General features: G+C 43.1%; 1 protein-coding gene across 1 annotated transcript in view; it reads left to right on the plus strand.

Annotated features, from left to right (window-relative positions):
- The window catches only part of Greb1l (GREB1 like retinoic acid receptor coactivator), a 296,540-nt gene that overhangs the window by 169,781 nt on the left and 100,707 nt on the right, over positions 1 to 26,052 (plus strand). The window contains exons 5-7 of the mRNA XM_045135088.1: positions 2,541 to 2,717; positions 11,788 to 11,964; positions 17,162 to 17,284. Coding sequence (XP_044991023.1) covers positions 2,541 to 2,717; positions 11,788 to 11,964; positions 17,162 to 17,284 — 477 coding nt within the window. The remainder of the gene's footprint in view (positions 1 to 2,540; positions 2,718 to 11,787; positions 11,965 to 17,161; positions 17,285 to 26,052) is intronic.

Consider the following 26,052-nt stretch of genomic DNA (forward strand, 5'->3'; position numbering starts at 1 on the left):
GAGATAGTGCATTCCTAGACACGTTGAATTCCCTAAACTAACTGCTATCACTGTTAATTTCCAACTTCCATACTATTGGATTCTGCCCCTGATGATGGTGTAAGAAGCAGAATATTTTTAGGGATTTTCAAGTGTCCATAGGCTCCAAAAAAAAAAATGTTTGTAAACTGAGTAAGTAATGTGATTCACAAATATAAATTGTTTTTCAAAACTATAGAGAGTATTGTGAATAATAAAATTATTATTAATAAATTAAGATGGTTGAATTTGTAACTTTTGCTATTGTTATGTCATGAGCTCTAAAGCTTGAATTGATTTTAAAATAATTTTTAAGATTTTTTTTTGTTTTGTTTTTGTTTTTCGAGGTAGGGTCTCACTCTAGCTCAGGCTGACCTGGAATTCACTATGTAGTCTCAGAGTGGCCTTGAACTCATGGTGATCCACCTCCCTCTGCCTCCCAAGTGCTGGGATTAAAGGCGTGCGCCACCACACCTGGCTAGATTTGTTATTTGTTAATTTGAGAGAGAGGCAGATAGAGAGAAAATGGGCAGACTCAGCTGCTTGTGCAGGAAGTGCACTTAGCCACTGAGCCATCTCTAAATCTTTTTTATTTTTCATATACTGCTTTTCATGTGTCCATAAGCTCCAATTATACCCAATTGTTTTAGCATTCGGTTCAAACATAGTAGGAATTGATGCTTGAAATGTCTCACGTGGGTCTTTGTATTGAGTAAAATGGTGGTACTTTGCCCAGGTATGTGGAGAATTAGGAGGATTTTTATCCACCATGTTTCATAAGTCCCTGAGATAACGTTTATCATACATACCTTCATCTTCTTTTGCAGTACCCAAATCCCAACGGAATCTAAATTAGGTAAAATTAAAATATTAGAAGAGGGCTGGAGAAATGCCTTAGCAGTTAAGGCACATGCCTGTGAAGCCTAAGGACCCAGGTTTGATTCTCCAGGTCCCACATAAACCAGGTGCACATGGAGGCACATGTGTCTGGAGTTCATTTGCAGTGGCTATTCTCTCTATTTCTCTCTCTCTGTCTCTACTAAATAAAAATAATAATGGTAAGTAAATCTTAAAAAAAAATATTAGAAGGATTCCAAAGCCAAAGGTCAGATGGACCCGTGGGGAAGGCAGGCATCGCTGGGCTTCTGGGACCCGCTGTAAGATCCTCTTGTCATGCCTTTCTTGGCTTCATGCTCAGCATCCCAGGGGCAGCTTTGATTAGCATGGCTCATATCAGGTTCCCACCTGTGGACCATTCAACCACATTCAGAAAAATGGGCTATTAAAGTAGTCCAGACCTGGAGAGATGACTTAGTGGGTAAAGCGTTTGTCCCCAAACCTGAGGACCCAGGTCTGATCCCCCAGTACCCACATAAGCCAGATGCACATGGTGGCACATGCATCTGGAGTTTGTTTGCACTGGCTAGAGGCCCTAGGATGCCCATTCTCTTTCTCTCTCTCAAGTAAGGAAATGAAAATAAAATATTTAAAGTAGTCCAGGGTTGGAGAGATGGCTTAGTGGTTAAGGCGCATGCCTGTGAAGCCTAAGGACCCAGGTTTGATTCTCCAGATCCCATGTAAGCCAAATGCACATTGTGGCACATGCATCTGGAGTTTGTTTGCAATGGCTGGGGGCCCTAGCATGCCCATTCTCTCTCTCTCTCTCTCTCTTTTTTGGTTTTTCGAGATAGGGTCTCACTCCTCACTCTAGCCCACGCTTGCTAACCCGGAATTCACTATGTAGTCTCAGTGTGGCCTCGAACTCACAGACATCCACCTACCTCTGCCTCCCAAGTGCTGGGATTAAAGGCATGTGCCACCATCCTCTCTGTCTCTAATAAACAAATCTTTAAAGTAGTCCAGTTTGCACTGAGTGTCATCTTCTGGCCAGTTGGGAATATCATAACTCTCGAGGTGGTTAGAGTACAGAGATGGCTGTTTTCTAGAAGACAACTCTGCTTGGGATAGTTGGTTCCTTATGTATTTCTCTAACTCAATGCAAGTTCTTAGTGAACCACACATGTCCAATACATCTCCTGTATGTCACATCGAGTGAAAAAAAAAAAATCATGACAGTCCTGAGTTCCAGTTCTGACTGGTTAGTTCATTTATGGGTCACCACACTTGAGACTCGGTGCCTCCACTGCACCATTGGGCATCTGTGTTCAGTGATGGTTCTGTTGAGAACAGTGACCCTGCACGGAAAGCAAGGACTGTTCTTGCGCTTGTGAACATTACGTGCGCTCTTCAAAGGTTGCCACGTATTGCTGCTGCCTTCCTTGTGGATCAGAAAATCCCGAGTTGCCAGTCTTGTTTGAACCAGATGTAAAGGTTGCCTTTCAATGTCTTTCCAACAGTGTCCAGAAGGCACTTATGATAGATTTGCCTTCTCACTGACGTGCACGGGATTTAACTTCAATCCTTAGAAATGATTACCACAGATAACTCTACTTTCCCAGTGGGGACTAGGGAGACTTAACCTTCCCTAAATATTTCACCATGTCCTTTTTACTGGATTTTAGGTTTTTGTCAAGCAGGAAAGGATTTGCGCTTGGTATCACTGTGTATGGAACAGATTGACATCCCGGCAGGATTCCTCCTGGTGGGGGCCAAGTCTCCCAATCTTCCTGAACACATCCTAGTTTGTGCTGTAGACAAGCGGTTTCTACCAGATGATCATGGGAAAAATGCACTTTTAGGTGAGTGTTTCATGCCTATAAAATTCCTTCCAAGAGAAAGGCACTAAAATACAAGTTGAAGCCAGGTGTGGTGGAGCACGCCTTTAATCCCAGCACTCGGAAGGCAGAGGGAGGAGGATTGCCATGAGTTCGAGGCAAGCCTGAGACTACATGGTAAATTCGAGATCAGCCTGGGCTAGAGCAAGACCTTACCTCGAAAAGAAAAAACAAAACAAAACAAAAACCCCACTATATATATATATATATATATATAGAGAGAGAGAGAGAGAGAGAGAGAGAGAGAATTATAGTATTGGGCTAGAGAGATGGTATAGCAGTTAAGGTGCTTTGCCTGCAAAGCCAAAAGACCACGGTTCAATTTCCCAGGACCCATGTAAGCCAGATACACAAAGTGGCACACTCATCTGGAGTATGTTTGCAGCGGCTGGAAGCCCTGGTGTACCCCTTCTCTCTTTCTCTGTCTTTCCCTCGCTCTGTCTCTCTCAAATAAATTAAAATAAAATATTTTTTAAAAAATGATCAAGGCTGGGGAGATAGCTTAGTGATTAAAGTACTTACCTGCAAAGCCTAAGGATCCAGATTTGATTCTCCAGGTCCCATGTAAGCCAGATGCACAAGGTGGTGCATGCATCTGGAGTTCGTTTGCAGGAGCTAGAGGCCCTGGCATGCCCATTCTCTCTCTCTCTTTGTCTCTAATAAATAAAAACAAATAAAAATTTAAAAAATTATCATAGTGTACACACACATATCTTACAGAATTTGGGGCTTATATAATTTAGTTTAAGTATGAATTTTTTTTCTTTGGGCAACTTAAAAATTTTTTTTTTATTTGTTTGTTTGGTTTTTCAAGGTAGGGTCTCACTTAGCTCAGGCTGACCTGGATTTCACTATGTAGTCTCAGGGTGGCCTTGAACTCATTGCGATCCTCCTACCTCTGCCTCCTGAGTGCTAGGATTAAAGGTGTGCACCACGACTTCCGGCTTATAACTTAAAATTTTTATTTATTTTTTTTTTAATGTTCAAAAACTTCCCCCAGTGCTGAGATGCCTTAGTGGATAAAGCCCTTGGCATTCCAGCCAAAGTCCCTAAATTTGATCCCCAGGCCCCACATAAAAAGCCAGAAGCTGCCAGACATGGTGGCACACACCTTTAATCCCAGCACTCAAAAGGCAGAATAGGAAGATTGCTGTGAGTAAAAGGTCAGCCTGAGACTACATATGAATTCCAGGTCAGCCTGGGCTAGAGCGAGACCCTACTTTGACAAAAGAAGGGGGGGATCTGGAGAGATGGCTTAGCGGTTAAGCGCTTGCCTGTGAAGCCTAAGGACCCCGGTTCGAGGCTCGGTTCTCCAGGACCCACATCAGCCAGATGCACAAGGGGGCGCATATGTCTGGAGTTCATTTGCAGTGGCTAGAGGCCCTGACGTACCCATTCTTTCTCTCTCTCTCTCTCTCTCTAATAAAAAAGAAAGTTCAAAAAGAAAATATAGGGCTGAGGAGATGACTTTGAGGTTAAGGCACTTGCCTACAAAGCCAAAGGACCTAGGTTTGATTCCTCAGGACCCTCGTAAGCCAAATGAAATGCACAAGGGGGCGCATGCGTCTGGAGTTCATTTGCAGTGGCTGGAGTCTCTGGGGTGCCCATTGTCTCTCTCTCTCTGTATCTCTCTCTCAAATAAATAAAAATAAAAAATATCAGGCTGGAGAGATGGCTTAGCGGTTAGGCCATTGCCTGTGAAGCCTAAGGACCCCGGTTCGAGGCTCCATTCCCCAGGACTCATGTTAGCCAGATGCACAAGGGGGCGCATGCATCTGGAATTTTTTTGCAGTGGCTGGAGGCCCTGGCATGCCCATTCTCTCTCTCTCTCTCTCTCTCTACCTGCCTCTTTCTCTGTCTGTCACTTTCAAATAAGTAAATAAAAATAAACAAAAAAATAAATAAATAAAAATAAACAATATTTTTAAAAAGAAGAACATAGAGTGCTTCAGCCAGGAGGGCCCTATAACCCAGAAGGCACCCTCCTCAGTGGTCCAGTTCCTTCAGTTAGGCCCTACCTCCTATAGGCCCCTCAACTTTCTCAAACAGTATCCCTGACAGGAGTCATAGGAGTTTTTTGGGGGAACATCTTATATTCAAGCCATTGAGTAAAACCAAAAAAATAACAAATACCTTTAATCCCAGCACTCGGGAGGCAGAGGTAGGAGGATTGTTGTGAGTTTGAGGCCACCCTGAGACTACATAATAAATTCCAGGTCAGCTTGAGGTAGAGTGAGACCCTACCTCAAAAACAAAACAAAACAAAACAACAAAAAGACCCCACAAATACCTTACAAAGTGAGTCACCTGCAGCCATTGAGAATGGACATCAGGTTTGGATGAATGGCTACACACAGTAGGAGCCACTTTGTTTCACAAAATTTTGCAGTGTTGGGGGGATCAGACCCAAGGGCCTTGCACACACTAGGCAAATACTCTACCCCGGCTCTAACTATGTATTTTTGATAAATTGAGTGCTATTTGTTTTAGTGATTCACTCAAAAAGTTTCTTAAGGCAGTTTAAAAAAAATCATGTGTGCATGTATGTATATCTGTGTGTATGCATACATGTTCATGTACCAAATCTGGCATGTGGAGGTCAGAGGACAACTTTCTTAGGTGTTTTTGCTCACCCACCTCCTTCGAGGCGTTTATTTATTTATTTAAGAGTGACACAGAGAGAAAGAGGCAGATAGAGAATGGGCACGCCAGGGCCTCCAGCCACTGCAAACGAACTCTAGACACATGCGCCCCTTTCTGCATCTGGCTAACGTGGGTCCTGGGGAATCGAGCCTCGAACCGGGGACCTTAGGCTTCACAGGCAAGCGCTTAACCGCTAAGCCATCTCTCCAGCCCTCAATGCGTGTTTTTTTGTTTTTTTTTTTTTTGGTCATTATTCTTGCGCTCCCTTCGAGCTCCTGGGAAATTCCGTTTCTGCCCGTGTTGTTTGCCAGCTGTGGCTTTAAGGACTTGTGCAAGTAGAGGAAGAACTTGAAGTCCCAGTTCTCTCATCTATACAAAGGACTCACGGTGCCGACGCAGCAAGATCAGCGTGATGTTGCTTATAAGGCACCGTTCAGTGTGATGGTGATTATTCTGCTATCATGGGTATCAAATATCCTTATAGGTTTGAAACTTTCCAATACCCTCACTAGACATAGTGTTTTACTAACCACTTCTCCATGGGCAATTTAATAATTGGGAGAAGGTTTAATATGTAACAATTTAATAATATGTGAGGTTTTTCTTGAATTAGCACATTTTTTGTTTTTGTTTTTGTTTAGCGAGGTAGGGTCTCACTCTAGCCCAGGCTGACCTGGAATTCACTATGGAGTAGTATCAGGGTGGCCTCGAACTCACGGCAATCCTTCTACCTCTGCCTTCTGAGCGCTGGGATTTAAGGTGTGCACCACCACACCCAGAGAATTAGCACATTTTTGAGCTTTTGTTTTGTTTTGATTTTTGAGGTACAGTCTCACTGTAGCTCAGGCTGACCTGGAATTCACCATAGAGTCAAACGGTGGCCTCGAACTCATGGCGATCCTCCTACCTTTGCCTCCTGAGTGCTAGGATTAAAGGTGTGCGCCACCATGCCCAGTTTGAGATTTTTTATTTTATTTATTATTATTTTATTATTATTATTTTATTATTATTATTTTATTATTATTATTTTTGGCTTTTTGAGGTAGGCTCTTACTCTAGTCCAGGCTGACCTGGAATTCACTCTGTAGTCTCAGGGTGGCCTCAAACTCAGGGTGATCCTCCTACCCCTGCCTCCTGAGTGCTGGGATTACAGGTGTGCACCACCTGGCTTATTTTATTTTTATTTATTTATTAGAGTCAGAGAGAGAGGGGGGAAGAGAGAGAGAGAGTGAGTGTGAAAATGGACATGCCAGGGCTTCCAGCCACTGCAAAGGAACTCCAGATGCATGCGCCACCTTGTGCATCCGGCTGACATTGGTCCTGGGGAATTGAACCTGGGTCCTTTGGTTTTGCAGGCAAGTGCCTTAACTGCTAAGCCATCCCTCCAGCCCTGGAGATTTGTTTTTTAATCATCAATATTCTATTGTCCAATACTTTACACTCATTCAACATTTTTTTACTTGTAATCTATGATTTTAGAATACATTAAAATAAAATTTTTTACCATTTAGATATTCTAGAATGTCTATCAACTCCAATATCTATTTGTCCAAAATATTATGTGCATTATGCATAAACCAAAGATTTAAAATGTATTGTACCATTTGGCAGGGAATATCCCCCAAATCAAACATGCAATTAAATAACATGATTGCCAGAACTACAAAAGTAATTTTGCTTTAAGAGATATTACTTTGAGAGATGGGCATGAGTATGGACATGCCAGAGCTTCCTGCCACTGCAAACGAACTCCAGACACATGTGCCACCTTGTGCATCTGGCTTTACATGGGTACTGGGAAATTGAACCTGGGCCATCAAGCTTTGCAAGCAAGTGCCTTTAACCACCGGGCCATCTCTCCAATCCACTTTTTATTACTATCGCAAGAGCAGCTATCTATCTTAAGGCACAGCTCATTGTGCCAGCACACAGAGCATTCAAACCAAACTGTCCTAGAAGACTGACCCATACCATCATTATTAATGTGGGGATTCTCTTTTGGACACCCAGACCTTTCCCATACGCTTTGTACCCCAGAAGGGGAAGAAAAATAACTCAATCTCAGTAGTTTGCTCATTCTGATTGTCATACTAATTATTGCCGCATTCCCCAGAATCATCAGATAAGCCTGTCCTTAATAATCTTGGCTGGAAGGTTCTGGTAGCATTTTGCAATGTTTGCAGGAGGGTACACCTGCCTCGCTGGTCAGGCAGTCTTCCATCAAGGCATGGTGAGCCTCTCCGGATGTGAAGTTCTTCAAAGCCAGGAACTTATTTGCATTGTTCAGTGCCAGAAACCCAGCATCTGAAACAATGCCTAGCACATAACAGAGCACAAGTATTTGTTGACTAGTTGGATGGCCGAATGAATGAATGACTTTAAGAACTTGGTGACAGCCGGGCATGGAGGTGCACGCCTTTAATCCCAGCACTCTGGAGGCAGGGGTAGGAGAATCGCTGATTGTTTGAGGCCACCCTGACACTACATAGTGAATTCCACGTCAGCCTGGACCAGAGTGAGACCCTACCCCCCCCCCCAAAAAAAAAAAAAAGAACTTGGTGAACTAAGCAGTCATTGACAGTTTTTTTTTTGTTTTATACTATGTTCTTATTTATTTATTTGAGAGGGAGAAAGAAGCAGAGAGAGAATGGGCACGCCAGGGCCTCCAGCCACTGTAAATGAACTCCAGATGCGTGCACCCCCTTGTGCATCTGGTTTATGTGGGTCCTGGAGACTCGAACCAGGATCCTCTGGCTTTGCAGACAAACACCCTAACCGCTAAACCATCTCTCCAGCCCCCTGTTTTTATTTTTGTTTTTGAGGGGAACTACAGTTTCAAGGTATTGGAAGATGCCCAAATATACTCTGACATACCTCTGAATATGTCTTAACTCATTGATAAGCTTATTTTAATATTCATTACTTTATAAGGTGACAGATACAAACTACTAAATCCGAGTAATTGACCAGAGGTTATGATTATCTTCTGCTCACTGTTTTTTTTTTCCTATAGTATTTATCAAAAGACCTGAATAGGTAGGTTCTCAACAAATACTTGCTGAATGAATAATAATAAATTGGAGCACCCATCTATAAGTGATTTGAGTATTTGCGTTGTCAGAATCATTCTAAGATACAGACATGGCCTTTCTCTTCTCTCTTCGTGTTTGTTAATTGTGACCAGTGGGTTTGGGGCCTTGAAAAGTTTCACTTTGGAGTGAGAGAGATGTCTCAGTGGTTAAAGGCACTTGCTTGCCAAGCCGGATGGCCCAGGTTCAGTTTCCCAGTGCCCACGGAAAGCCAGATGCACAAAGTGGTACCTGCACCTGCTGTTCCTTTGCAGCCCTCTGGTGCCCAATCTCTGTCTCTCTTAAATAAATAAATTAATTAATATTTTTTGAAAATAAAAGTGTCAGCCCCCCCCCCCAGCCACCTTCAGTTTCAAAGCAGGCTTCTGCTCTTGGAACTCAGGGGAGGGGCATTCGAGGCAGTGCGCAGGCGCCGCGGACCCTGGCCATGTGGTGGGCCTTTAAAGGCCACGGCTTTAGGGACTCAGCTGGGCATTGAGTTCGAGGTGTGTGTCACCCCACCTGGCCCTGCTGACATTTTGACCCTGAGGATAGTGCATCCTCGGTTTGGTTACTTCTCCAACAGTGGTGTCTTCGAGCAAGTGCCTTTTGTGAGATTTGGACACCCTCAGAAAAGAACCTGCTTCGTGCTCCATGGGGGAGATTCAGGATGGTGATGCCAGTAGCAACCAGGACCATCCCTTTGCCGACTGTGATGCAGTGGCTGCTTAGCAAAGGCTGAACATTAACCAACATTAAAAGGAGGGGGGTGGGGTGAAGAGAGGCCTCAGTGGTTAAAAGTGCTTGAATCCCAGCCCTTGGGAGGCAGAGGTAGGAGGATCGCCGTGAGTTCAAGGCCACCCTGAGACTACATAGCAAATTCCAGGTCAGCCTGGGCTAGAGTGAAACCCTACCTTAAAAAAAATTAATTAATTAATTAAAATAAAAATTTTAAAAAAGCCTACCTGGGTGAGATAGCTTAGCAGTTAAAGAGTTTGCCTGCAAAGCCTAAGGACCCATGTTCAACACACCAGGTGCCACAAAAGCCACATGCACAAAAGGTGACAGAAGCGTACGAAGTCACACATGGGCACAAGGTGGCATGTGCATCTGGAGTTTGACTACAATGGCTGAGACCCTGGTGTGCCAGTTCATGTTCTCTCTCTCTCTCTCTTGCTCTTGATACCAAGCATTTTTTTTTAAAGCCTGCCTGGGGGCTGGAGAGATGGCTTAGCTATCTTAAAGCTGTGAAGCCTAAGGACCCAGGTTTGATTCCCAAGTACCCACATAAACCAGATGCACAAGATGGCACATAATCTGGAGTTTGTTTGCAGTGGCTAGAGGCCCTGGCATGCCCAGTCTCCCTCCCTCCCCTCTCTCCCTGCCTCTCAAATAAATACAATTCTTTTTTTGTAAATGTTAAAAAGAAAAAGGAAAGTGTCACCTTCTCATTTCCCTTGTCTTTGGTTATTCGTGTTTAGACACGCTGCCTTTATACAGGGCGCGGCGCCTCTTGTCCTCTTCGTTTGTTTTATGTCGTCTCAGGGCAGCCTCAAACTCACGGCGATCCTCCTGCCTCTGCCTCCTGAGTGCCTCATCATTTGTTCGGTCCATCTGTATGACAGGGAGTATGTTACATCCCACCCAGGCACAAAAGAACTCACCGTCTTACTCGATCGCTTTTTTTTTCTTTCTGTCCCCGGGGAGTGACAGGCAGTTCATGGTTGCTGGGGAACGAGGAGACCATTTATGTAGTAGCGCAGCCATGGGTAAGTCACCCATACTCTGGTAAACGGCCCCTTACCAACATGCTCATGCGAGCAACTCTAATTAAACTTAGTGAGTCATATCAAATACAACATCACTGGGGCTGCAGCAATGGCTTAGCGGTTGGTTCAGTCACTTGCCTGCAAAGCTAAAGGATTCAGGTTTGATTCCCCGGGACCCACATAAAGCCAGATGCACAAGGTGGCACATGTGTCTGCAGTTGTTTGCAGTGGCTAGAGGCCTGAGCATGCCCATTCTCTCTCCCTATCTCTCTCTCTCTCTGTCTCAAATAAATAAATAAGGCTGGAGGGATGGTTTAACAGTTAAGGCATTTGCCTGCAAAGCCAAAGGATCCCGGTTCAGTTCTCCAGGACCCACATAAGCCAGATGCACAAGGGAACGCATGCGTCTGGAGTTCGTTTGCAGTGGTTAGATGCCCTGGCATGCCCATTCTCTCTCTCTCCCCCATCTTCCCCCTTGCCCTCAAATAAATAAATAAAATATTTAGCCAGGTATGGCACATGCCTTTAATCCTAGCACTCAAGAGGCAGAAGTAGGAGGATCCTCATGAGTTTGAGGCCACCCTGAGACTACGTAGTAAATTCCAGGTCAGCCTGAGCTAGAGCGAGACACTACCTCGAAAAACAAACAAAACAAAGTAATTTTTTTAATAAACAAAATATTTTTTAAAAATTTTAAGTGGCATCTTGGGAGATGGCTTAGCAGTTAAGGGCACTTGTTTGCAAAGCCTGCCAGCCCAGGTTCAATTCCCTAATATCTATGTAAAGCCAGATGTACGAAGTGAAACGTGTCTGTAGTTTGTTGCAGTAAGAGGCCCTGGTGCACCCATACTCACTCATTATCCCCCAATACCCCCTCTCTCTTTTTACAAATAAGTAAATAAATAAAAATAAAAACATAAAATGACATCAACATAGGAGGAATTAGTTGGAAAAGAAAGGGCTCAGTGGGAGTGGAAGGAACACCAGAGAAGTAAAATATGGTCAAAATACATTTTATATATGTATGAAATTGTCAATAAATAAAATTTAACAAGATTATACCTATTTGTTCCCTTTGAAGTATTTCCTGAAAATAAATTGGGACTCCGGGCTCGGGAGTGGTGGCACACACCTTTAATCCCAGCACTCAGGAGGCAGAAGTAGGAGGATTGCTTTCAGTTCGAGGCCACCCTGAGACTACGTAGTGAATTCCAGGTCAGCCTGAGCTAGAGGGACCTTGAAGAACCAAAAAAATTTAGAAAATTAAAAAAATTAAAAATTGGGACTCCTGAGCCTGGCGTGGTGGTACATGCCTTTAACCCCAGCACTGGGGAGGCAAAGGTAGGAGGATCACCATGAGTTCAAGGCCACCCTGAGACTACATAGGGAATTCCACGTCAGCCTGGGCTGGAGTAAGACCCTGCCTCAAAAGAAACAAACAAAATATTGGGACTTTGTTGGTTCACAGAATATGAATGTTTCAGTGCTTTTTATACATAAAATTATTGTCTCAACTTACAAGGCACCTAATAACATTGGTTTTCCTTATTTCAGGGTTCTCTGGAAACTGTATTGGCTGTGGAGAAAGAGGATTTCGGTATTTCACGGAGTTTTCTAACCACATTAACTTGAAGCTCACCACCCAGCCAAAGAAGCAAAAACACTTGAAGTACTACCTAGTCAGGACCTCCCAAGGAGTCTTATCCAAGGGGCCTCTGATCTGCTGGAAAGGTAATCGAATTCCAGGGGTGGGGGGGATGGAGACTTTGTGATGGTGCCAAGTGACCCTTACAGGGTTCAGAGTGCAGGTAAGGTATAGATGAACAGAGGCTGTCCAAAACCGTGAAGCCCTCTGGTGGGTTATTGGACTTCTTCATTGTAGGAAGCTATGTGGCTATATTTGTCTCTTGGGAGGGAATGCAGTTCTCGGGCAGGGAAATGCATCTATTTTGGGTCTGTGTTCATTTAGAGAAAAGAAAACCCCACAGCATAAAATGTTCTTTTTGGGCTGGAGAGATGGCTTAGCGGTTAAGCGCTTGCCTGTGAAGCCTAAGGACCCCAGTTCGAGGCTCAATTCCCCAGGACCCATGTTAGCCAGATGCACAAGGGGGCACAGGCGTCTGGAGTTTGTTTACAGTGGCTGGAGGCCCTGGCACTCCCGTTCTGTCTCTCTCTCTCTCTCTCCCTCTCTCTTTCTCTCTCACTCTTTCTCTGTCGCTCTCGAATAAATAAACAAAAAAATTTTTTTTAATGTTCTTTTTACTTTTTTTGTTTGTTTGTTTTCAATGTAGGGTTTCACTCTCACTCAGGCTCTCCTGGAATTAACTATGTAGTCTCAGGGTGGCCTTGAACTCGCAGCGATCCTCCTACCTCTGCCTCCTGAGTTCTGGGATTAAAGGCGTGCGCCACCATGCCTGGCTCAGGAGTCCCAATTTTTTTTATTTTTCTTTTTTGTTTTTTCAAGGTAGGGTCTCACTCTAGCTCAAGCTGACCTGGAATTCACTACGTAGTCTCAGGGTGGCCTCCAACTCACAGCGACCCTCCTACCTCTGCCCTGTGAGTGCTGGGATTAAAGGCGTGCGCCACCACACCCGGCTTTTTTTTTTTTTTTTTAATGTCAGTTGTTTGGTAATGCTCATAAATCTCCACTTTTCTATTTTTATCTTTCCAACATATTCTCAGAATAAACAGTGTAATCTTAACACCTAAAAGAATACACTATATTAGTTGGCAAAGTTTGTTTCTTTGAAATTAGGAAGAATGTAACTAATTAATCTGTTGAAATGATTGATATTGTAACGTTACATCTTAGTGTGTTTGATAGGAATCCCCACAAGTTTTATTCATTTGGGGGGGGGTTGAGGTACAGTCTCACTGTAGCCCAGAGTGACCTGAAATTCACTATGTAGTCTCAGGGTGGCCTCGAACTCTCAGCGATCCTCCTACCTCTGCCTCCCAAGTGCTGGGATTAAAGGTGTGTGCCACCACGCCTGGCTCATCCATTATTTTCATGCAGTCATCTTCTATTGAGCAGTTTGATAGTTGGATGCTGAGAATATTTTTTTCTCCATGCAATAATTGTCTTCGATGTTTCAGCCTGTTGCTTACACAAGATTTTTGCCTGACATGAAAAAATAGCATAATAAATCCAAATTACAGTAGCAGACTTGTCTCTGAGTCCTTCACTATAATTATTCTCGGTTACATTTGAAGTGGTATTATTTAATTCCTTACAAAATAACTGCATAGTTCAAGCCCATGTCTTCAGAATCTGGAATCATAAACAAAGCTGGGCGTGGTGGCGCACACCTTTAATCCCAGCACTTGGGAGGCACAGGTAGGAGAATTGCCAGGAGTTCAAGGCCACCCTGAGACTAGAGTGAATTCCAGGTCAGCCTGGGCTAGAGCAAGAACCTACCTCGGAAAACAAAAGCAAAAAAGAAAAAAAGAAAAAACTTCTAGAGTCTTGAATCCTAAACATGCTACGTTGCAGGTAACTTTCTATCCTAACAAATTGTAAAAATCTTTCCTCCAGAAAGTAGTTTTTAGTGTAGCAAACATTAGTTATAAAAGTAAAAGGATGGCTGGAGAGATGGCTTAGTGGTTAAGTGCTTGCCCGTGAAGCCTAAGGACCCAGTTCGAGGCTTGATTTCCCAGGACCCATGTTAGCCAGATGCACAAGGGGGTGCACGCATCTGGAGTTCGTTTGCAGTGGCTGGAAGCCCTGGTGCGCCCATTTTCTCTCTCTCTCTCTCTGTCACTATCTGCCTCTTTCTCTGTCGCTCTCAAATAAATAAATGAAAACGAAAAAAAATTTTTTAAGTAAAAGGAAAATATGTATGATTTCTCTTTATTTATTTATGAGAGTAGAGAGAGAGAATGGGCATGGTAGCATCTTTAGCCACTGAAAATGAACTTCAGACATGCGCACCACCATGTGCACCTGGCTTATGTGGGTTCTGGGGAATCAAACCTGGATCCTTAGGCTTTGCAGACAAACACTTTAACCACTAAGCCATCTTGCCAGCCTGAGAATTCACCTTTCTTGTGATGAATAACATTTGCTAGAGAAGCCTTATATTTATAACAGTTTTGTTTTGTTTTGTTTTGTTTTGTTTTGTTTTGTTTTCAAGGTAGGATCTCACTCTGGCTCAGGCTGACCTGGAATTCACTATGTAGTCTCAAGGTGGCCTTGAACTCTCAGCGATCTTCCTACCTCTGCCTCCCGAGTGCTGGGATTAAAGGCATGCGCCACTACACCCGGTTAGTGGTTCAGGCTTTTGTTGTTGTTTATAACAGTTCTTAATTTGGGCCAAGAATTATATATGTATATTTGCATATATGAAACCACATAATATCATATATAATGCGCATAATATGAAGCTAAACTTTATGTCAAAATACAAAATCTCTTTAGAGAAAGTCATAGCAGAGGGTGCTTGAGAAAACTGCCTTAACCCATTTCTTATATTTTATAAATGTGGAGAAAAATTTTTTTTGTTGTTTTTTTGAGGTAGGGTATCACTCTAGCCCAGACTGACCTGTAATTCACTATGTAGTCTCAGGGTGGCCTTGAACTCACAGAATCCTCCTACCTGTGCCTCCTGAGTGCTGGGATCAAAGGCATGCGCCACCACGCCCAGCTTTGGGGAAAAAAAAAATTTTATTTTTTATTTTTTTTTTGTTCATTTTTACTTATTTATTTGAGAGTGACAGAGAGAGAGAGAGACAAATAGAGAGAGAGAATGGGCGCGCCAGGGCCTCCAGCCACTGCAAACGAACTCTAGACCCGTGCGCCCCCTTGTGCATCTGGCTAACGTGGGACCTGTGGAACTGAGCCTCAAACCAGGATCCTCAGGCTTCACAGGCAAGCGCTTAAGCGCTAAGCCATCTCTTCAGCCTGAAAAAAAAAATTTTTTTAAAGAACCCTCTATAGTTAACTTTATCATAGAGAACCATTTATATTTTTTAATTTTTTTAAATTTTAGTTTATTTGCAAGCAGAAAGAGAGAAGAGAAACAGAGAGACTGGGCATGCCAGGGTTTTCAGCTGGTACAAATGACTTCAGATGTATGTGCCCCTGTGTGCATCTGTCTTTATGTAGGTACTGGGGAATTGAACCCTGGTTGTTAGGCTTTGCAGGCAAGCGCCTTAACTACTGAGCAATCTTTCCAGCCCAGAACCATTTATGTTTCTATTTCACATGTTACATCTTTTTTATTAGAGAGAATATTGGTGTGCTGGGGCCTCAGCCACTGCAGTACAACTCCAGCCCCTTGCGCCACCTAGTGGGCATGTGCGACCTTGCGCTTGCCTCACCTTTGTGCTTCTGGCTTATGTGGGTATCTGAAGAGAGATTGAACATGGGTCCTTAGGCTTCGCAGACAAACGCCTTAACTGCTAAGCCATTTCTGTACTCCTTACATGCTACTTTTGAGACTAGTAATAGTATAATTTACTTGGAACTTACAGTCCAAGCAGCTATCATAGAATTCATCATCTATCTGCATCACAGCATAGTACTGTTAATATGTCCCATAGTACTGTTAATATATCCCAGACTATTCAGAAAGTTAATGTAAAGCTTGATATTACATTACATGATCAGTCATCACTTTGAATGCTGTCTACCTACTTCCTTTAATGAGAACTTCCTTTAATAAGACAATAAGAATTTATTTCTAATTTTTCACTTCCATCTATGCATTTTTCTTTTTGCTGTCTTTTTTTTTTTTTTTTGGTTTTTCAAAGTTGGGTCTCACTCTAGCCCAGGCTGACTTGGAATTCACTATGTCGTCTCAGGGTGGCCTCGAACTCACAGCAATCCTCCTACCTCTGCCTCCTGAGTGTGGGGATTAAAGGCATGTGCCACCACGCCTGGCTCCCATCTATGCATTTTTCATTGTTTCTGTGTTTGGGCATAAGTTAAGGTTGAGTAGAAAAGTTGAAAGGCAACCATAATAGACTCAAGGTTTTTATTCTGTATTTAAATCAGTCTGAGACTGAAGGTTAACTGCTATTTTAAAAGCTTATTATGTTCTTATACATTATTGATATTTTAGTCTCTGTCTTATTTGTAAAACTAGTAAGACTACATTGGTTGTAAGAATTTTTCCCCTAAGAACTAATTTGTGGGCCACAAAGGTCTGATTGTCCTTTGTCTCCCAAGCATGAAAATGTCCCTAGGCAGAACTGTCACTAGCCTGAACATTCTGTTGATGTCAGGATTAGGGGAAGGGAAACTCTGATTGAAAAATTTTTTTTTTAAAAAGTAAGCTAGGCATGGTGGCACATGCCTTTAATCTCAGCAGAAGTAAGAGAATTGCTGTGAGTTTGAGGCCAGCCTGAGAATACATAGTGAATTCTAGGTCAGCCTGAGTAGAGTGAGACCCTACCTTGAAAAGCCAAAAATAATATTAACAATAATAATAAAATAAAATAAAGAGGGCTGGGAAGATTGCTCAGTGGTTAAGGTGTTTGCCTACAAAACCTAATGGCCTGGGTTCGATTCCTTAGTAACCATGTAAAGCCAGATGCACAAAGTGGTGCATGCATCTGGAGTTCATTTGGAGCAGCTATCAGCTCTGGTGTGCCCATATTCTCTCTTTCTCTCTCCTTGCTGATAAATAAATAAATATATATATATTTTATTTTCGAGGTAGGGTCTCATTCTGGTCCAGGCTGACCTGGAATTAACTCTGTAGTCTCAGGGTGGCCTTGAACTCATGGTGGTCCTCCTAACTCTGCCTCCCGAGTTCTGGGATTAAAGGCGTGCACCACCATGCCCGGCTAAATAAGTATTTTTAAAAAGTACCTACCATATAGGAAATAGTACTTTATTTTAGAGTTTCTATGCATTATGTCTCCAGAACCTATATTTATACAGAATATACTGGCCTCTTCATATACCATGATGTGTTCTTTCTAGAATGTAGAAGCCGACAATCGTCTACAACTTGCCACTCTGTCAAACCTAACTCCTCAGTGTCATCCACGGTGGCTCCAGAAAACGGGACAACGAACGGATACAAAACCGGCTTCACTCAGACAGGTAATGAGGTATTTTCCAGTGTCGTTCTCATGGCACAGATGCATGTTGAATGAGCCATCTTTAGACTCTCTTTTAGCTGGGTTGAATGTCACACAGATTTTTTGTTGTTGTTGTTTGTTTTTGTTTTTCAAGGTAGTCTTTGGTCTCACTCTAGCCCATGCTGACCTGGAATTCACTCTGTAGTCTCAGGGTAGCCTTGAACTCACGGCGATCCTCCTACCTCTGCCTCCCAAGTGCTGGGATTCAAGGTGTGTGCCACCACGCCCGGCCGAATGTTATATTTTTAAATAAAATGCTATTTGAGTACTGGTAAAGCATTGTTGGAGTTATGGTTAGAATTCAAACTCAGCCTTGAATCCCAACACTTGGGAGACAGAGGTAGGAGGCTCACTGTGAGTTCGATGCCAGCCTGAGACTACATAGTGAATTCTAAGTCAGATCAAGACCCTGCCTCAAAAAAAAAAAAAAAAAAAAAAAAGCAAACCAACTGTTGTGCGCAGCGAGGTTCCAAGGTGGGATCGCAGTGGGTGATTCCAGGGTCTTGTTTCTAGTGGCACAGGAGAAGGATTCCGTTACAGATAACCTCATAAAATCCTAGTGCCTGAAACTAAATCACATTAATAAGGCCGGATCAGCAGAATCGCTAATCTGATGGGGAATGAATCAGCTACTGGTTCGAGTCTTCTAAAACGTCTTCCATTATAGGGCACTATCCCAGAGCCTGGGTCAAGGTAAGACTTCAGGCTCCCGGTGGCTGCAGGGTGGTGAGCTGAAACTAGAAAGAGGTTTGCAGATACTGTTTAATCCCAGCACTCGGGAGGCAGAGGTAGGAGGATCACCGTGAATTCGAAGCCACCCTGAGATTACATAGTGAATTCCAGGTCAACCTGGGCTAGAGTGAGACCCTATCTCGAAAAAAAAAAAAAAGAAAAAGAGAGAGAGGGAAGAAAATGACTCAGAACTAGCACAGCCATATGTTAGGCAAGAGGAAGTATTTTAAGAATACATCAGCCATTTTATTTCACTTGCTTTTTGTATCATTCTACCCAGCGGATAATACAGTCTTCTTAGAATGTACGTAGGATATCTTCATGCCCCGTACAGCATACCTTGTTCAAATGTATGTCGAGGTCTGATGAGATGGTAAACTGTGCCTATTTTTTGTTTTTCAAGATGGGGTGATTATTAGAGTATGTTGCCGGGCGTGGTGGTGCATACCTTTAATCCCAGCATGGGAGGTAGAGATGGGAGGATTGCTGTGAGTTCGAGGCCACCCTGAGACTCCATAGTGAATTCTAGGTCAGCCTGAGCCAGAGTGAGACCCTACCTCAAATAAACAAAACAAACAAAAAAAAGAATATGTTAACAACAGTAGAAAAATAACAAGGCAAATTTTACTGGAACACTTTTTGCCATGTCTAGCACATTTTGGCTATGCACCCTTATTAATAAATCTTCCTGGTCCTGAATAAAAACATCTAACTTACAAACTGTCAGGATATTTAGCTAGAGCCTGTGATCTAAGAGGAGAAACCATTTCCCTTCAGAATAAAAGAAAGAACATCATGTTGCTATTCAAGACAGAAAAAAAAAAAAAAAAAAGATGGCATTTGGCTCTTAGCATTGGAAGATTAGCCTTCATTACATCAATAACATACTTACATGTCTCTCCTAGGATATTGCCTTAGTAATTTGGTGAATTCTAGGGTATGCTATCTGCCCTTAGACCTTGAAGCCAATAAAATAAAACTTTAAAACTATATTTATAGCCAGGCGTGGTGGTGCACACCTTTAATCCCAGCACTCTGGAGGCAGAGGTAGGAGGATTACTGTGAGTTTGAGGCCACCCTGAGACTGCATAGTGAATTCCAGGTCAGCCTGGGCTACAGTGAGACCCTACCTCAAAAAGCTAAAACAATAAATAAATAAATTGCTATTTACTTCATTCTAACAAAATTCCATGAAGTGTTATGTACTAAGAACTTCATCGGCTGCTATAAGGCAGTGTTCCAGTACTTGACTAACTTTGATGACTTAAAAACCAGTCAAAAGCCAGCACTCAGGAGGCAGAGGTAGGAGGATCACCATGAGTTCAAGGCCACCCTGAGTCTCCATAGTGAATTCCAGGTCAGCCTGGGCTACAGTGAGACCCTACCTCAGCAAATCAAGAAAACAAACAAACAAACAAACAAACAAAGTCATAGAAGGGATAAAAAAATAAAATAAAACATGCTTTCTTTTCTGAGATCAAAGGTAGATATATAAAAAACATTGTGCCTGAAAATAATGAGAAGAGATTAAAATGTTAATAAGCAGTAATATAATCTTAATCATACCAGGAAATATATTTTGAAGGTAAGTTTTGTTCTGAAAGAGAAAAATCAGGCTTTTGCAGAGATTCAGGTTTGAGCCAAGGATCCTCCAGTGACTTGGGGAGACTCAGGCAAGAGAAGGGGGCCAAGGTCATTGACTGATTCACAGTACATACAAGTGGCCAAATGTTATTTCACTATTTCTGTGTGTCCTTTGTGCAGGGGTAAGAGGTAATTTGACCATGAGTTTGGTTACTAGCAATTTAAGGTGCAGTTCAGAGAATTTACTAGGAAAAAAGGCAGTATTATAAATGAGGTTTTATATCTGCAATGTTCATATTGATAAATTTATAAATGCAACAATTTCTTCTGAAACCTGTTGAATGTAATAGGCTGTAAGAATTTCATCTTTATGTAGGACCTGTCTGGTTTTTTTTTGAGGTAGGATGTCTTTCTAGCCCAGGCTGGCCTAGAATTCACTGTGGCATCTTAGGCTAGCCTTGAACTCGCAATGATCCTCCTACCTCCAGGACCTTTCTAATATCAATATTCATCTTATTTATTTATTTCTTTATTTACTTGAGAGAAAGGGGGGAGGAGAGAGAGGGAGAATGGGCACTCCAGGGCCTCTAGCCACTGAGGACGAACTCTAGATGCATGTGCCCCCTTGTGCATCTGGCTAACGTGGGTCCTGGGGAATCAAACCTTGGTCCTTTGGCTTTGCAGGCAAATGCCTTAACCGCTAAACTATTCCTGCAGCCCAAGATTCATCTTTTTATAGCCTGGACTTCATTATGGCATCTCAGGCTGGCCTTGAATTCACATGATCCTCCTACCTCCAGGGCCTTTCCAATAGATCAAGATTCACCTTTTTTTTTTTTTTTAATTTTTATTTATTTATTTGAGAGCGACAGACACAGAGAGAAGGACAGAGAGAGGGAGAGAGAGAGAATGGGCGCGCCAGGGCTTCCAGCCTCTGCAAACGAACTCCAGACGCATGCGCCCCCTTGTGCATCTGGCTAACGTGGGACCTGGGGAACCGAGCCTCGAACCGGGGTCCTTAGGCTTCACAGGCAAGCGCTTAACCGCTAAGCCATCTCTCCAGCCCAGATTCACCTTTTTATAGCTGACTCTCTTCTCCTTAATCACTTTTTGGTGTGTGTGTGTGTGTGTGTGTGTGTGTGTGTACATGTGCAGATGCACACCCCATGAGCTCATGCGTGGAGCCCAGAAGAGAACATCAGATGTCCCCTTCTCAAGCATCTGCCTGTTTCCTTGACACAGAGTCTCTCACTCAATTTGGAGCTGTCATTTTTTTTCAGTCAATTATCCTTATTCAGTGTTTTCCCAGTCTCCTCTCCCCACAGGACTAGAGTTATAGACGTGTGTAGCCTTACTTAGTTTTTTGTTTGTTTGTTTGTTTTATTTTGTGTTGTTTTGTTTTTCAAGGTAGGGTCTCACTCTGGGCCAGGCTGACCTGGAATCCACTATGTAGTCTCAGGGCGGCCTCGAACTCATGGGCGATCCTCCTACCTCTGCCTCCCTAGTGCTAGGATTAAAGGCGTGCGCCACCACGCCTGGCTCTTACCCAGTTTTTTATGTGGGTGCTGGGGCATCAAACTTAGGTGGGTGGTCTTAGGCCCCGTTAGGTTCTCATGCTTGTTTGGCAAGTGCTCTTATCTGCTCAGCCATCTCTTTAGTCCCTTCACCTTAATCTTAATCTGCAATCAGTGACTGTCTGTAACCAAGGGTTTTCAGCCCTGAATTATGGGTGCACACATTGTGCAGTGTTTGAAGAAGGAATTAATTTACTGCCCACATAACGTCGTCTCGAGTTCCACCTGCCAGGCCCTGAATGTTCTGTTCTGTCTGGCTTCCTGCTTATTCCTTGTATATTTTCTTTCAACATGTTTATGTCACTGATTATTCAGATTTTACTCACCAATCCCAATGAGACATTTTACAATTTTTGCCGAAGATAGCTATGTCTATCTGTAATACATTCACATGCACACACACACACACACACACAGAGAGAGAGAGAGAGAGAGAGAGAGAGAGAGAGAGAGAGAGAGAGAGATACACTGTATTTGCTTAGTATAAGAACTCAAGATGAGAAAGAAACTTTTCTATCCCAGGATCTTGAGGTCTCCATATTTCCTTCTAACAACTGTATGGTTGTAACTCCTGTAGTTAGATTGTGGAGTTATTTCGAGTTAATTTTCATGTATGATATGAAGTGAGACTCCAGGTTCATCTTTGGACAGGTAACAAACCATTTGTCTCAGCCCAGGTTTAAGAGCATAAGGGTTGGGCTGGAGAGATGGCTCAGCGGTTAAGTGCTTGCCTGTGAAGCCTAAGGACCCCGGTTCGAGGCTCGGTTCCCCAGGTCCCACGTTAGCCAGATGCACAAGGGGGCGCACTCGTCTGGAGTTCGTTTGCAGAGGCTGGAAGCCCTGGCGCGCCCATTCTCTCTCTCTCCCTCTATCTGTCTTTCTCTCTGTGTCTGTCGCTCTCAAATAAATAAATAAATAAATTTTTAAAAAAAAGAGCATAAGGGTTTATTTCGGCTCGTGGTTTTCGAAGGTTCAGTCCGTGGTTGCCTGGCTCTGCATGCCTGGACAGAACACCACAGAGCAAGAGTGTGGATAAAGAGGCAGTTCATTTCATGACCAGCCAGGAAGCAGAGAGACCTCTAGGGAAGAAACTAGGGATAATATATTCCCCAAGAACACACACTCCCATTTGCCTATTTCCCTTAGCTAGATCTCACTTCCCAAAGCTTCCGAAACTTCCCAGAATAGAGTCATAAACTGGGGACTAGTGTTCAATTCATAAAGCTGAACAGGAGAGGGCTGGAGAGATGGCTTAGCGGTTAAGCGCTTGCCTGTGAAGCCTAAGGACCCCGGTTCGAGGCTCGGTTCCCCAGGTCCCACGTTAGCCAGATGCACAAGGGGGTATACGCAACTGGAGTTCATTTGCAGTGGCTGGAAGCCCTGGTGCGCCCATTCTCTCTCTCTCTCCCCCTCTTTCTCTCTCTGTCTGTCGCTTTCAAAATATATATATATATATATATATATATATATATATATATATATATGTATACATATGTGAAACCAGAGCTGGGGGTATGGCTTAGCAGTTAAGGTGTTTGCCTGCAAAGCCAAAGGACCCAAGTTCGATTTCCCAGGACCCACATTTAGCCAGATGCACAAAGGGGCACATGTGTCTGGAATTCATTTGCAGTGGCTGGAGGCCCTGGCGTGCCCATTCTCTATCTCTCTCCCTCTCTTTCTCTCCCCTCTTTCTCTGTCAAATGAATAAATAAATAAAATATTTTAAAAATATATGAAATCAACAATGCCATAAAAAATGTGTCTTAAGAGAATTGGAAGCCTTGCCTCCTGCTTCTACTAGTATGTCATGTCTTTCCATTTTAATTACATCTCAGCCATCTGCATTCTCTTATGATAAGAGCGTTATGTCCACAGCTTATCTCTGTATCCCTTGGCACCTGACAAATGCATCTATAGGTCAGTAGAAAATTCTCTAATTTAACATTTTAATTTAAATTTTATTTATTTAAGTGTGTGTGTGTGTGAGAGAGAGAGAGAGAGAGAATGGCCATTCATCGCCTCATCATAATTTTTGGAATGGTTTATCTGCATTGCTGATTTCAACTGTTATCTTTACTATCATGTACTGAAATTTTCATATGTATTTGCAGTTCTAATTATCTTTTTGTTCTGTTATTTTGTGTAACAAATCCATCGTGTTTTATTTACTGGGGTTTGCTTTGGGGGGGGTGTGTGTGTTGATGCATGCATGTGTACGGAGGTCAGGGGACAATCTCAGGGTGTTAGTTCTCCCCTTCCATCGTACTTGAGATTGCGGCTCTCTTGTCATTTGCTGCTGTGTACATCAGCCTAGCTGGCCCACAAGCTTCTGGGGTTCTCCTGGCTCTGCCTCAATCTTGCCCCCACACATACTTGTACACTACCGTGTCTCACCATTTTGGGGTTCTGGGAATCCAAATCCAAGTGGTCGGGCTTACACAGCAAGCACTCTGAACCACTGAGACCTCTCCCCAGCCCTCACTGGGGTTTTATAACATATGTTGCTATTGTTTGGCTTAGAATTTGTGATCCTCCTTCCTCAGCCTTAAGAGTGCTGCATAACCTAGCAGGGTGTGGTGGCGCACGCCATTAATCCCAGCACTCGGGAGGCAGAGGTGGGAGGATCGCCATGAGTTCAAGGCCACCCTGAGACTGCATAGTGAATTCCAGGTCAGCCTGAGCCACAGTGAGACCCTACCCCAGGGGGGAAAAAAAAAGAAAGAGTGCTGCATAACCTGTATCTTATGGCATTGTCATGCTAGCCTCTCCTCACTTCTCTTATTTTCCAAATGTTTCCAACTGATCCTGTTTACTTCTGTGTGTCAGCATTATAGTTAATTGTTTACATATTTTATTTACTTTTATATATTTACTTATTTAAATGACAGAGGGAGAATGGGAGTGCCAGGACCTCCAGCCACTGCAAACGAACTCCAGACACATGTGCCACCATGTGCATCTGGCTTATGTGGGTCCTGGGGAATCAAACCTGGGTCCTTAGGCTTCAAAGATAAATTCCTAAACCATTAAGCCATCCCTACAGTCCCCAACATTACAGTTAAAACATTCTAATAGGGCTGGAGGGATGGTTTAGCGGTTAAGGTGCTTGCCTGCAAAGCTAAAGGACCTTGGTTTGATTCCCCAGGACCCGCATAAACCAGATGCACAAGGTGGCGCATGCGTCTGGTGTTCATTTGCATTGGCCCCAGTGAGTCTAGTCCTTCTCTCATATAAATAAATAAAAATATTTTTAAAAATAAAATAAAACATTCAAATAATTTTAATAATTTTTATGCGGGTACTAGGGAATTCAGGTCCTCACACTCACAAAAGAAAGCTATGTATTCTCAAGGTGACCTCAAACTCACAGCGATCCTCCTACCTCTACCTCCTGAGTGCTGGGATTAAAGGCGTGCGCCACCATGCTGGGCCTCTCCAGCTCTTAAGTGTAATAATATCTAAACCTGTTGCTTTTTCTTAGGAGCACATTAAATTTTTAAAAATATTTTTATTTATTTATTTGATAAAGGAAGAGGGGGAGAGAGAGAGAGAATGGGCTCACCAGGGCCTCTAGCCACTGCAAACGAACTCCAGAGGGATGCGCTCCCTTGTGCATCTAATGTGGGTCCTGAGGAATTCAGCCTGGGTCTTTTCCTTAACCATTAAGCCATCCCTCCAGCCCCCCCCCCCACAAATGTTTATTTTTATTTATTTGAGAGAGAGCTATAGAGGGAGAGAGAGAATGGTCATGCCAGAGCCTCCACCCACTGCAAATGAACTCCAGATGCATGTGCTACCTTGTGTATCTGGCTTACTTTGGTCTGGAGCATCGAACCTTAGTCCTTTCATTTTTCAGGAAAGTGCCTTACCTGCTAAGCCAGCCCCCACATTAAATTTTTAAATTGAGCTGGGCATGGTAGCACACACCTTTAATCCCAACACTCACTCAGGAGGCTGAGGTAGGAGTATCACTGTGAGTTTGAGGCCACCCTGAGACTACATAGTGAATTCCAGGTCAGCTTGGGCTAGAGTGAGACCCTACCTCAAGAAATAAAATAAAAATATGTTTTAATTGATCTTTTGATTGCCACCTGGCTTACGTAGAATGCTCCTGCTTAAAATGGTATGTCTGCATATTTCTCCAGGTCTAGTCTCATAACTTTCTTTTCTTTTAAATTTAATTTAATTTAATTTTTTCTCAATTTTTTAAAACATTTTCCATGATTATAAAAAATATCCCATGGTAATACCCGCCCTCCCCCCCTTTTCCTCTTTGAAATTCCATTCTCTATCATATCCCCTCCCCATCTCAATAAATCACTCTTTTATTTTGATGTCATGATCTTTCCTTCCTCTTATGATGATCTTGTGCAGGTAGTGTCAGGCACTATGAGGTCATGGATATCAAGGCCATTTTTTGTCTGGAGGGAGCACGTTGTAAGGAGTCCTACCCTTCCTTTGGCTCTTACATTCTTTTCGCCACCTCTTCCGTATTAGACCCTGTGGTCTCATAATTTTCTTTTTTTTTTTTTTCAAGGTAGGGTCTCACTCTAGCCCAGGCTGACCTGGAATTCACTATGGAGTCTCAGGGTGGCCTCGAACTCATGGCAATCCTCCAACCTCCGCCTCCCAAGGGCTGGGATTAAAGGCGTGTGCCACCACACCCGGCTAATTTTCAGTTTTTTTAATTGTAAGAATCTTTAAGGGTGGAAGTATGGCTCAATAGTTAAGTGACTTTATTGTGCCAGCATGCGGGCCTGAGGGGGCCTGAGAAGGCCCAAGTTCAAATCTCCAGATCCCACAGAAACTGCTGGAGAGTGGCGACATGTGCCTCTAGTCC

This window comes from Jaculus jaculus, chromosome 15 (genome assembly GCF_020740685.1).
Source record: "Jaculus jaculus isolate mJacJac1 chromosome 15, mJacJac1.mat.Y.cur, whole genome shotgun sequence".
Classification (NCBI taxonomy): Eukaryota; Metazoa; Chordata; class Mammalia; order Rodentia; family Dipodidae; genus Jaculus; species Jaculus jaculus.